At 32.7% G+C, this 14,051-nt stretch overlaps 1 protein-coding gene across 3 annotated transcripts; it reads left to right on the top strand.

Moving 5' to 3' along the window:
- The first annotated feature begins 892 nt into the window (after positions 1-892).
- On the top strand, positions 893-8,347 carry LOC107827672 (tryptophan aminotransferase-related protein 3). Of its 3 annotated transcripts, none has more exons than XM_016654855.2 (7): positions 893-2,080; positions 2,601-2,907; positions 3,000-3,292; positions 3,706-3,986; positions 5,312-5,515; positions 6,529-6,576; positions 8,038-8,347. In XM_016654855.2, the coding sequence occupies exons 1-6, from the start codon at positions 1,767-1,769 to the stop codon at positions 6,561-6,563; spliced, it is 1,434 nt and encodes a 477-aa protein (XP_016510341.1). In that variant the 5' UTR covers positions 893-1,766; the 3' UTR covers positions 6,564-6,576; positions 8,038-8,347. The 3 variants fall into 3 exon arrangements, with proteins under 3 accessions (XP_016510341.1, XP_016510340.1, XP_075103959.1); XM_016654854.2 differs by having other exon boundaries at positions 8,087-8,347; XM_075247858.1 differs by lacking the exon at positions 8,038-8,347 and adding an exon at positions 7,478-7,582.
- Positions 8,348-14,051: the final 5,704 nt, after the last annotated feature.

Raw genomic sequence — 14,051 nt, forward strand, 5'->3', positions numbered from 1 at the left:
TTCGTATTGTTCACAACTTCAATAGAAAATTTTTAATTACTCTACTGTAACCTCTCATTATTTTATTGAATTTCTAAGCGAAAATGAGGGCTCTTATGTTAGCATTTTAAATGTTTTTTCTTTTTCTTTTTTTATTGTTTGTAAATCCAACGATTAATTGTGGTTGACGTTATATTGTGGGATCCACCCAATCAAAATAAATAAAAAAGGGAAGATAATGATTGAGTGGTGGCAACAGATTTTGCACAAACGTAACAAGACTTGGTGATGAACCTGGTAAAGGGACACGTTGATTGTGACTGGGCATTAGTTGGGTCAGTTTGTATTGGCTTGAAAAAAATAATTTTTTTTAAAAAAATAGTTTTTATGTCAAAAAGCAATAAATTGGGTTGCCTAACTTATCCTTTTTAGTTTGTTTTAAACAATTTTTCATTTATTTTAAATAATTTTTAACTTTACCAAACAATGATATAACAAAAAAAAAACTTAAAAATTTATTTGACAAACTTAAAAAGTCAATTCAAACACCCTTGTCTTTTAGGAATGGAGTCCAGCCGTAAGACTGCATCACATTAATTTTGTAAGAAATGGAGTGGAGCCCACAATGATCATTACACTACATTTCTAAATCTGTACATCTCAAATCATGGCCGTAGATCCATATTTATATGTAACCAAAACCAAATACACTTTCCTATTTTTGTTTTTTTCCTAGGAAATACACTTTCCTAAATCTTACTATAATATTTGCAGCATTGTGTTTCTGGGGTGGGGCTTCCTTTTTTGTGTTCGATAATTCCATATAGCAAAAGCTAATTTTTTTTTTATATTTTCTTTTCTGGATCATTACATTCACTGTTATAAATAAGATCCTTGTTTGTTTCATTTCAGTACCCCAAAAAAAGGAGTGAGAAGAAAATAATAGAGTAGCAGTTCACAGACAGTGAAGAAAACAGTCTGTCAAGAAAAGGTTAAAGAGTGTTGAGTATTATTGTATCATATGTGAGCTGTATAAAATAAAAAGAGTTGTTATTTTTGAATGTGTAATAGTCTCTCCAGACTTTGTGTAGTAGTCTCTTGCAAGTGGAAAATTTCTTATTATAATACTATTATATTCTTCCACTCATATATTATATTTTTCACGTTCAGTTTTTTCAATTTTTTAAAGTCATTTTTTGTAAAAATTGAAAAAAAAAAGATTTTGCAAAATATTTTCATTTTTTAAAAACTAATGCATGTGTAGTCTACTGTTTTTGGAGAGTTTTTTTTTCAGTTTTTTAAAAAAATATTTTTTTTCAATTTTTACAAAAAAAAAATACTTTAAAAAAACTAAAAAGACTTAAAAATATATATTTTGCAAATTCTTTTTTTTTTTTTAGTTTTTACAAAAAAAAATCTAGTTTTTACAAAATATATGCTTTAAAAAAACTGAATTTTAAAGCGGGTCGGGTTGTGAATTTTTTAAAACGAATCGGATAAAAAAATGAAATGAGTCGTTTTCATCTTGTGCTGACACGTGGCACTCCATCCAAAATAAGGGTATATTTGTTCCAAAGTATGACAGGAAAGGTATATATAGCCCAATAGTATAACGAAGGATATTCTTAGATTGAAAGTACATTCTTATATGCCCTTTGCCGTATTCTTATTAGTTACCGTTGATATTAATATTTCCATGTGGGATACTATTTCCCAACAAATATACTACTCTTTTGCTACAGAGTCACAAACATTTCAAAGAAGAAAGGAAACCCAGACCAGAGATTATGGCAAAGATTCAGAGGTGTAACTATGTCATGTATCTCTTGGTTTTAATACTATTAATCATGAATATATTCTTTTTTATGAAAGAGTTGGAGTCAAAGAGCAAATGCAGAGAGCAGGAGAAGAAGAAGCTGAGTTGGAGCCAGAGAGCAGCAGAGGAAGCAGAAGCAGTAGCCTCAATTTCATGCTCAGGCCATGGAAAAGCCTATCTTGATAGCCTTGTCGTAGATGGAATTCCTACTTGTGAATGCTATACCTGTTATACTGGACCTGATTGCTCTTTACTTATTCCCAACTGTTCTGCTAATGCTTTCGGGTAATTGTTTTGGTTTCTTTGTAACAAGCATAGGCAGAGCTAAGGGCGCGGAAGGAGATTCATCCGAACCGCCTTTGCTGGAAAATATATTAGGCCAACAATACAACAATAACAACCCACTATAATTTCACTAATGGGATTTAGGGAGGGTAGTTTGTACGCAGAACTTACCCCTACCCTGAGGTAGAGAGGCTATTTCCGATAGATCCTCGGCTCCCTCCCTCCAAGAACTCCTACCTTGATCTTGGGGTGACTCGGTGCTCACTACTAGAGCAACCCACTCTTGTCGGAAAATATATTAGGCCAATTGGCCAAAATTATCTTTTATTCATATGTAGTATATGTCCTTGACTTCTTTGTACAACAACAACAACAACCAAGTGGATTCTGGGTTTAGATAGGATAGTATGTAGGCAGACTTCTTTATGTGTTTACTTTCTTTGTATTTTGAATCCCTTTAATTAAAACCCTGTTTTTGCCGCTACCACTAGTAACAAGTCTTTTTAACTCGTTAATGTAGTTGGGATCCTCTATTCTATGAGCCATTCTGGATGGAAAATGCAGAAAGCAGTGCAGTAGTGATAGCAGGTTGGCATAGAATGGCCTATTCCTTTCCTGATCCAACTTCTCACCTTTCCCAGGAGCTCGAGAAAACCATTAGGAAGTTACATTCAAATGCCAAGAACGCTATTACAGATGGAAGATACATCGCTATTGGTGTAGGCGCTAGTCGCCTACTCAATGCTGTAGTTCATTCTCTTTCTATGGAGAATTATTCTTCCTCTCCTTACCCTGCAAAATTTTTCGCGAAACCTCCTCATTATCCGGTTTGTACCTTCTTCTCCATTACCCTATGACAAAGTTTTACATTATCCTTGAGTTTTGAATACTAAGTTGGTTTTGGTTTTGGTTTTGTCAGTTCTATAAGCTTCAAACGGACTACTTGCAAACGCGACATTATGAATTTATAGGAGATCCATCATTGTTGAACAACTCTGATATTGGTGGAGATGTGTTTGAGTTTGTGACTTCACCTAGCAATCCCGAAGGGAATTTAGAAGGTCCAGTTCTGAAAGGCGGCCCAAATGTGAAGTACATTTTTGATAGGGTCTATTATTGGCCTCAGTTCACAGCAATTCCAGCTCCTGCTGATGATGATCTCATGATTTTCTCCTTGTCTAAGCTAACTGGTCATGCTGGAACCAGACTCGGGTAATATACCAACATTTAATCTAAATTGCTTTTTGTATGACCTATAGATCACGGGTTTGAGCCGTGGAATCAGCCACTAGTGCTTGAATCAGGGTAGGTTGTCTACATCACACCCTCTTTGGGTGTGGCCTTCCCCGGACCCTGCATAAACGCGGGATGTTTCGTGCACTAGCCCTTTGCCCTTTTTTGTATGAAATCTTATACTAATACAACAGAAGCAATATGGAATGAGTATTACAAATATTTTGTCTGGACCTTGATTTATTTGTGTAAAATTCACTGAAATTGTTATATTTGAACTATGAAACCATAACTTAAATGAGGTGATGGATTCAGTTATTGAAATCCGAGTCATGAATCCATAGAATTAAAATCCGAGATTCGTCGCCTCTGATCCACATGCATTTGTGTAGGTGGGCTGTTGTGAAGGACGTGAATGTGTATAATCGAATGAAGGAATATATTCATCAGGCTGATATGGAGATATCTAAAGATACACTATTGAGAGCTTTAACTATTCTGAGAGTTGTTAATGAAGGAGATGGCAAGAAATTCTTCAATTTTGCGCATGAAATCTTGAGAGATCGCTGGGAAAAAATTAGTCACATCTTCTCCTTTTCTAAACGTTTCAGCATTCAACATATTCCAACTCAGTATTGCACATTTCTTGACAGAGCAAGAGAACCATCTCCAGGTTATATTTCTTCTCATCTTCTTATTCCTTTACTAGTGAAGTCATTTTCTACTGCTCCTTTCTTTTATTTTATTTGGTGATGATTGACTGGATATTGAACGTATGAAAGGAATAAACACTGTTTATACATATATAAACTAAATAGGTACCATAACATATTAAAAGTACTCTTCAAATTTTGTGGTCTTATGACATGTCGCCAATTCCTACTATATGGTATTATTAGAGAGTCTCATTAAAAGACAAATGAAAAGACAGAATTTAAAAAAAAAAATTAAATATATAAAGGTGGCGATTCTTTTTGAAACTAACTCAAATGGTGTGCGGATGTCATTCTCTCTTCTTCTTTTTTTGGGTTTGATGTTCAATTATTGGAGCCTAACTAAATTTGTTCGTGTTAGAAATTATCACATTGGGATTAAAACATTCTCCAACAAAAACAACTTTGTATCAGAATTCGAACCAAAAATCTCTGATTCAGAATAATAAACTATTTTAACACTGTCACAATCCGTATTGGTAATGCGGATTTCATTCTCACTATTTATTTATCTACTGCTGTCACCTAGCACTACCTCCCATGCTCTGTTAATCTCTTTTATAACAACCTACCACGTGACTGATGAAAGGATTCCTCTGTACTATTATTTTAAATTTTTACATGACAAAATTGAACCGTATCAAATTTACTTGACCAAGCGCTTCCAGAGATTTTTAAGATACTTATTATGGTTAAGATTATTAAAATTAAGAGGTTTTTGAATAAATGTTGTATATTGTATTAGGGCCCCAAAACTTAACTTACCAACGTGTCATCTCAGAAATTTCTTTCTTTGTGATTCTTAGTGGCCGCGGAGATGCCCTTTGCTATGGATGCATCCGACGTCACTAAAAATATAATACAAAAAAAAAGAAAAAAAAAAAGTACTCCCTCCGGTCCATTTTAAGTGATTTTTTGACTTTTTTTTTTGTTGTCCACAATATTAGATTTGTTCGGATATCAAAAAAGAATTAACTTTTTTTTTATAAAGTTGTCATTGAAGTAAAGAGTCTAGTTGTTGTTTGTTATATTTTCAATAAGCAGGTTAATATGATCAATTTTATTGTTAATTAATGATAAAAGATAAATTTAAAATCATTTAAAGTGTGGAAAGAGTACCAATTTGGGAGACTTTCAACAACTACAGTCCCCAAAGAGGTCTACTTTATTACAAGCATAATTACAACATTGTGATACGAATTACGCGAAATTCGGCATATGACACCATGTGCTGGTGTGTGCGCGCGCGGTTGTTGTTCTAATATAGAAATGGTGTCGATTGCAGCATTTGCATGGGTAAAGTGCAAGAGGGAAGAAGATAAAAACTGCACACACGTCTTCTTTGAAGAAGCAAAAATCAGAGGTCATCCGGGCAGCGGATTCTTTGCAGATAATACTTATGTTCGGCTCGGTCTGGTAACGCGTCAACATGATTTTGATATGCTCATTTCTCGATTGGAACAATTCATTTCTCAAGATGATGATAACGGTACTGCACAAGGCTATCTCTATAAATATCTCCAAAATATTGACCTGACTTTTATACCTTCAACTAAATTTTTTTTTTAAAATTTTGATATTACTCTTTTTTCAAAAATATTTGAACATCGAGTTCAACTAAACAATAGAATAGGGATGTGCATAATTTGGTAAATATCGAATCACCGTATTAAAACCGAAAATTTTGATATTTGATATTTAGTATTTTGGTATTCGGTATGGTATTTGGTTTAAGTTTTAAATAGAAATTAGTATTTGGTATTTTAAAATAAAATACCGAAATACCGATACCGTACCGAAATATATATTATATTATACAATACAATACACATATTATTAATTATAACATAAATATAAAAAATTTAAAATTTAAAATTTTACTTTCATTTATTCTCTAAGTTTATCGATTAACTCGAAACAAGCAACAAGATATTTCTAATGATCAAATTTATTCATTTATGTACAATTTTCTCTCTATGAGTTTATATTTGCTGGTTTTGGACTAAACTTTTGTCAACAAACATTTTTAGTTTTGTATTTTTAAGTACTTTAGTTAGGAATATTACAGTCTATGGCTCTATGCACTAATTAGTATTCAAACTGAAGTTACCGAACCGAATAAACCAAAAGCGAAAGGAGAAAAATCGAATCATACCGAATTTAATTAGGTATGGTATTGGTATAGTATTTAAAGAAATCGAATATCAAAAATACCGAACCGAAATGTCTAAATATTGTAAATTACCTATCGTAGAACACTCCTACAATAGAATCCATTTTGAAAGACAATTTAGTTCTGCGTAAGCAAATTGGTTTCATCTTTAAAAAAACAGAAAAGCAAACAACTTTTATAAATAAAACAACAACTCTTAATATAATACTCCTCGTGGTCTCAACTATTTTGCTAATGTTTGTCATTGAAATTTAATAGTAGCATGTTTTTCCCACTTCTCTGTTTTTTTTCTTTTCAATCTTAACTAAAGTGCATTTCTAAAATTTTAGGTTATTGTATATCGCCATCAATCAACAACCAGTGATCAACTCTTTTAGGTATGCTTTTCTACTTCCTCTCCTTTTATATGTTTATTTGCATTATTATTATCACATCGATCCCACGTCTGGCTATTGATTGTTTTGGGTATATTATTATATGCATTAAAATATTAAGTATTTGGCAAGTGTTTTTTTACATAAAATTTATTACATTAATTAATATATTTAAAACCTCAAATTATTGTCTAACAAAGATAAGTACATGTATGTATATCCATCTGGCTTAATCATCTACTCCCTGCGATGTTTGAATATGCATTTCACTTGAAATAATATTGCAGTTTTGCGAGTAGGAAAAAAAGTTTTTCTGAAAATTTTGAAAAAGTGATTTTTTAAAAAACTCACTTTCAAAAACTTGCAAAATTTCATGGACAAACACATTTTTAAAAAATGAACAAACGGGGCCTTAGTTTCTTGGAATTATTGCTCATTCAATACAGTTAGTTTTTTAATTTTATTTCCTTGGGTATGCGATATGCTATGAATCAAAATCTCTCTAAATCAATAGCTTACACCCATTAAATTGATTGATGATAAACTAAAGTAATACAGCACTTCGTGGAATACTCAAGGTCGGGCGGATTCAGTATTTGATGGATATGTGTGCCATTTTTTTTTAATGTAAACTTATCACTATTCAAGGAGGTTGAATTAGGGTGTATATTTGGCAGGTTCGCTCAGTTTTGAATTAATTCGGTTCGATTTGGTTCATTTTTTAATGAAAATTTTACCTCATATAGCAAATGTATACACCCTATTTATTATAAACTAAAATTATTTTAAAATATTATTTTCTATAGCTACCTTTTATATTTTATAGCAAAATAAGTATTTTATGGTTTATACTACCATTGAGGCATGAAATACGCTATTTATGTTTTTCCTCTCTCTTAGACAGTTGAACATACATATTTTTAAGGGATTGCCGTTACTGTATTCATGAATACATGACGTAAATACATATGAATACATGCGCGTACAGCTGGACTGTCCTAATTTTAGGTACTTTTTGCTACTGTATTCATGAATAGTATTTAACTCAAATAGTATTTATCCCAATCTGGATTTTTGAGCTATAATACTATTTAAGAAATTACAGAGCAACTCAATTTGGATTCTGAAATGTGAACCAATTAGTTAATTAATAAAACATTAAATGATTACCGACTAATAATTGTTACTACTATTATATTAATACGTGATCCCTATACTAAGAGGAAGAGCTGGTGATGAAAAGAACTGTGAAGAAATCTGTTCGTTCATTTTGATCAGTTAAAGAACTCAAAGCAAAGAATATTTGCTATAGGCCAAGCTCTACTGATTCTTTGAAGGACATTAAATTACTATCTCTTTACTTCTTTGGATAGCTGAACTAAATCACAGTTACTTTAGCAGTCCATGGAATGCTATTAGTACTTTGCTAGCGCAACTTTTCTTCTTTGCTTGACTTTTATGCAGACCCATTTCACAATTAAAAAGTGATCCACTTTCTGGTATTTGATGGCAGAGTTATCATGTATTTGCGTGAAAGGTACTTGGTGGAATACTCGAGGTCGGGCGGATTCAGTATTTGATGGATACGTGTGCCATTGAGTATTTAATGTAAACTTATCACTAGTCAAGGAGGTTGAATTAGGGTGTACATTTGGCAGATTCGCTCAGTTTTGAATTAATTCGGTTCGATTTGGTTCATTTTTTAATGAAAATTTTACCTCATATAGCAAATGTATACACCCTATTTATTATAAACTAAAATTATTTTAAAATATTATTTTCTATAGCTACCTTTTATATTTTATAGCAAAATAAGTATTTTATGGTTTATACTACCATTGAGGCATGAAATACGCTATTTATGTTTTTCCTCTCTCTTAGACAGCTGAACATACATATTTTTAAGGGATTGCCGTTACTTTATTCATGAATACATGACACGAATACATGTGAATACATGCGCGTACAGCTGGACTGCCCTTATTTTAGGCACTTTTTGCTGCTGTATTCATGAATACATGGCGCGAATACATGTAAATACATGCGCGTACAGCTGGACTACTCTGATTTTAGGAGTTTTTTGTTGTTGTATTCATGAATACAACAATGCAAATATATGTGAATACACTATCGTAACAACTGAATAGTAATTATCTCTGCATAAACAATAAAAGATATCATGTGTCTCTCCTTTTGTTGATTCAGTTCCAACTTTAAAACGTACTTTTAACATTTGTGACTTCTGAGCCCGTATTTTAGATCTAGATCTTTGAGCTACAATGTTACCAATACTCTCCCGGTTTTAATTTAATGTGAACCTATTTGATTGGGTATGAAATTTAAAAAAAAAATACTTTAGAAATTGTGGTGTATAATGAATCACATATATTTTGTATGGCTATAAATCATTACATAAAGGTAAATTGTTTCCAAATATGAAAATGAGTCATTCTTTTTAGTATGGACTAAAAAGGAAATAGATTTACATAAATTAAAACGGGGAGTATTTAATTTCTGAAATGTGAATTAGTTAGCGGATTAGTTAACTAATACGTATGCTGAACCTCCAAGTAACTAAGGCCTCTCTGCTTCAGGATCCAAAAAAATATGAGGCCCCATAAATTACTTTTGATATTTGTATAGTAGTATATAATTTAATTATTGTTAATTATCATACAGCTCCAAATGTTATGTATTTTTTTTAAAAAAAAATTACTAGGTGTCCGTTAGCCGCTTTAGGGCTCAGCTAAATTTAAAGAGTCCTACATTGATAGTTAAAACGTTATACCTAAAGCTTGAATTTGAAACCAGTTGGTTAAGGAATAAAAGAGTACTTACTACTAGGAGATTTGCTTTGAGCCAAAGCTCTACTGATTTTCCAAATGCTGCCATATATAGAGAGAAAAGACAGGACTTCAACTTAGCTAGCGTTTGGCCATAGATTCCTAAATTAATTCTGAAAAATCTGATTTGGGTAAAGTTTGGTTTGAAGATGAAAATATGTTTGGACATCTATTTTGGGTGAAGTTTGGTTTGGAAAAATATGAAACATGACTTATACCTACAAGTTCTAAAAACTATCACAGAATACCCAATAGTACAATTATCAATAACATTCATTATATTATCACAAACCATAGTCCTGAACATAAATAAATTTGATACAAAATTATCATTTTTATAATGAACTACATGATACACTATCAGATGATCGAGAAGACGAAGCAACATCGTTACAAAATAATAAATGATGGGTTCTTTTATAAAATACAAAAGTTTGGGACAATTTTAAAAAAATATAATAGTGATATTTTGGCCCAAAACCAGTTATTGAGCTGGTTTTGGAATTTGGCCAAAATCTAGGCAAAATCTATGGCTAAACATGTGTTTGTCAAATAAAACCCAAGTTTATTTTGAAAAAATCTATAGTCAAACGGGTCCTTAAAGTGCAGAGAAAAAAAACTTGAAGTGCAGAATTCTAGAACGAGAAAAAAAAAGCTCATATGAGAATAAGAATAGCACAAAATGGTGTGTCGATAAGTGGAAAACAAAATTTGTTGCTAAAATAATGTCTCTTTTTTTCTTGTTTTTAAGGTACTACTATCTCTTTTTGAATTAGCTTTAAAAAAATAGTTTTCTCGGCAAAATTAGTTTTTAAGCCAAAAAATAATAAGTTGGGATTGTCTAGTTTGTTGCTTTTGATTTGTTTTAAGCAATTTTAAACTTATTTTAAACACTTTTTAACTTTGTCAAACATTAAAAAAAAAAATTTAAAAAAAAGAAGCTCAAAAGCCGATCCAAACACCCTCAGCTGATAACCTAAACACATGCAAGTTTAGAAATAACATAATCTTTCTCCACTTCTAGTCTAGACATAATACTTCAAGTTGCCTAACCAAAAAAAAAGGATAGTTTTAACAAAAGCTGACTCCTATGGGCTACAGTTGGTGAAGAGACTGAGTCGGTCAGGATTATTGAGCTGAATAAGATGTTGGATAGTTTATTTGGTATCGAGATCCATTTAGCAAATGGTATGATTGTGAAGTTCAGTGTATTTTCTCATTCATCAGTCTAATTCTCATCACATCACCTTTCTTCTTATAGCTTATTTGGATGGTTGTTATGATATCGTATTGTTACATTAAATATAATATTTATTTTGATTGTTAGTTAAATTATATTATATCGTATTGTTACATAACAACAAACGGTGTTGTCACGTCGTTCCCTTATTTTTTTCTCTCATCTTGCTCTTCCATATTATTAAACTATCTTATTTTATCATTTACCCTACTTTTTTATATAATAATTCTACCTCGTACCTTACTTCTTTTTTATAATATTACAAATTTATTCTTCCATATTGTTGTTGCATGATATCATGAAACGATAAAAAACAATACAATCTATCCAAACATTGTATACATCAAAATAATATAGTACAATACAATATAATACAATACAGTACTGTATGAAAACGTTATGAAGCTATACATAACAACCATCCAAACAAGCTGTTAGTTTTCTGTTGCAATTTCTTTACTATAGTTAGCATTTGCTTTGTAATTAGTTAGTGTTAAGTTAGTTAATACAGTCAGTTGGTTTGGTGTATTATTTGGGTTGTTTGATTGGTGCTTTTATCCAGAGGTCTAATGGAGGACCAAAAAGTACTCTAGGCTTTCGCTGAATTTCGTTAATGTTGCTGGAGGTTGTGGGAAAAAAAGGCTCCGACCTCTTTTCAACCTGGAGACACGGCTATGGATGCCAAATTATGGCGGTTTTGAGGCGAGAATCTAGAGGCTTGGATATTCCAAGCGGAGCATTCTACCTCGACGGTGAAGAATTGGAATGGTACTGGTGGTTATTTCGAAACAAGTAATTAATTGATTGGCCACATTTTGCTGATAAGGTGAAAATTCGATTAAACAGAAAGGGAGATTAGCGAAACTCCGGCAGGTAACCTCTGTGGTTGAGTACCAAAGTCATTTGGAAGCTAATTCGTGGGGCTTCAGTAAATCAGATGAAGTTTCTCCATGCCTTGCATATGTTCAGCCCCAATAGAGCAATTTAACCAACTCATCTTTGCCGCAAATCTATGATGCGAAATCTGAATGCATAAGCAAAACGGATGCGCGCAAGGTGTTCCATGAATCGTCTAATAGGTCCAAAGTTGCAAATCCTCTTGGTACAACTACTGAGGTAGATCCCTATTGATCTGGCATATCCTGTCTCTGTGAAGGTTGATGTGTGTGGGCGTGTATGTGCTTGTCGTTCTAATATAAAAATGGTGTCAATTGCATGGGTTAAGTGCGAGAGGAAAGAAGATAAAAACTACCCACAAGTCTTCTTCCAAGAAGCAAAAATCACAGGTCGTCCAAGCAGTGGATTCTTTGTAGAAAATAATTATGTTAGACTCAGCCTGGTGACGCGTAAACATGATTTTGATATGTTGATTCCTCGATTGGAACAATTGATTTCTCAAGAAGATGAAAACAGTACTGCACAAACCTTATACTTTACTAAATTTCGTATTTTTCATTTTCCTTTGTTCGTGGTTTTCGTATTTACATATTCTAGCTTATACAGGCGTATGCACTATATAATCAGCGGATTGAACTAAACTCAGCATCTTTTACCCGAACATAAATATTGAATTCATCAAACGGTTCTGTTACACCCTGTGCGTCCCAAGGAGACGTAATGAATATGAGACTTGTTAATCATGATTAAATGATTTTAAAGTCATATTATGGCTATATATGATGTTTGGATAGAAAGTATGAAATTTGGGGAAAATCGGATTAAAATTGTGAAAACACCCACTAAGGATTTGCCATGTAACAGAGCTTTTTAAAAAATATATTTCGTGTGCTATATGAGGTCCTTTTGAGACATATTATATACCAAATTGAAGGTCTCGAAATGTAGTTTCTAATGCACTTAACCGTTCATTCATACGACACTCGGATAAAACGTTATAAGCGTTGGAAGAAGGGCAAATCATAGTGTGCCAAATAGCACCTTTTTTACTTTTAAAAAAATGAAATATTTACATTCCTCCCATCTCTTTCTCTATTTTTCCAGAGAGCTCGCCTAAATAACACCCCTAACTATACTCCTAAGCTCTCTGCAAGAGTTTCAAACAAGGTTATCATCCCGGGCACGAAATCAAGAAGCGATAACGTTAAAACGATCCCTACGACGTAAGTATCGCTATATTGCCTCTTTGTTTCTTTGTAGTTTGAGTTTTGGAAGATACTTCATAGTTAAGAAAACGTGTACTTTCTGTATTTAAGTGTTTAAATATCAAGGAATGTTGATAAATTCATTTCCTAATAGTTAGAACTCACGGGACGGTGATCGGAAGTCGTGAGTTCGAGTTATTTGACTTGTAGTGGACTGTTTTGTGGGTTGTTTCGTGTTGCCTTTGGGCTGTATATTTTTCTACTGTTTAATAGCATTTTGGAGGACAAATGGTGTGGAGAAATACCACATAATGACGGAATGGTGGGCTGGTCGTTCGTCGTTACATTATTTTAAATTGTTTGACACTACTTTGGTTGTCGTTTTATGAATGAAGTGATTAGGGTGTGTGGGCTATTTTGTGGTATATTGTGATGGAGATAAGGTTGGAAAATTAATGCTTACATATTTTTATTGTTGTGTTCTTGTTGTTGTTGGTATATGGTATTGGAGGAGGGCCTAGTTACAGGGGAGATGATGCCCAAATTTACATAAATGAGCTACTAGTTTATGTTGCGGACTTAGCCTTTACTCAACAGTGATTTTAAATCTCCTTATGCTATGGTAGATTGAGTTGAGTTGTTTGAAGAATTTCTTGGAAGGTCTTAAGGACTCAATGGAGTTAAGGTATGTTAAGGCTATCCCTCCTTTTTTTTTGGCATGATCCAAATGATACAAACGAAACGAACAAAATATGCAACTTTCATCAATTACTCTATTCATAGAAATACTAGTGGTGTCTATATTCTTGATTCCTCATGTGAATTATATCCTCTGTTCATGGGTCTCAGAAAAATACGTATTTTATAAAGTTTGTCCGAAAGACATATTGATTTTATGATATTCGAGAAATCTTATTAATGTATTTTTTATGCATTTCATGCATTTATACATGTACATTGACCCATGACCAGAAGGTGTTATATACGCGTATATTATATGTATATGGGATATGGGAAAAGGTTATGTCATTATATGTGCACCACCACCTGCTCAGCTAGTATACGTTGATGATTTGCCCACAATGGCCGAGATGATATGATGGGATGCCCTCAGAGGCTTGATGATGTTATTAACGCATATACCTATGCATGGTATGATATTTATACGCATATGCATGACATTATAATATTAAATGATTCACAGAGCTATTCAGACTTACATGTCGAGTCTTTTACTCCATGTTTCTCTCATGTCTATTATTTACTAATTTTCATTCCTTACATACTCGGTAC

This window comes from Nicotiana tabacum, chromosome 24 (assembly GCF_000715075.1).
Source record: "Nicotiana tabacum cultivar K326 chromosome 24, ASM71507v2, whole genome shotgun sequence".
Classification (NCBI taxonomy): Eukaryota; Viridiplantae; Streptophyta; class Magnoliopsida; order Solanales; family Solanaceae; genus Nicotiana; species Nicotiana tabacum.

Coding starts and splice junctions, on each gene's coding strand:
- LOC107827672 (XM_016654855.2), top strand. CDS start 1,767: ATGGCAAAGATTCAGAGGTGTAACTATGTCATGTATCTCTTGGTTTTA. Junction 2,081..2,600: donor TGTTCTGCTAATGCTTTCGG/GTAATTGTTTTG, acceptor TCGTTAATGTAG/TTGGGATCCTCTATTCTATG. Junction 2,908..2,999: donor CGAAACCTCCTCATTATCCG/GTTTGTACCTTC, acceptor TGGTTTTGTCAG/TTCTATAAGCTTCAAACGGA.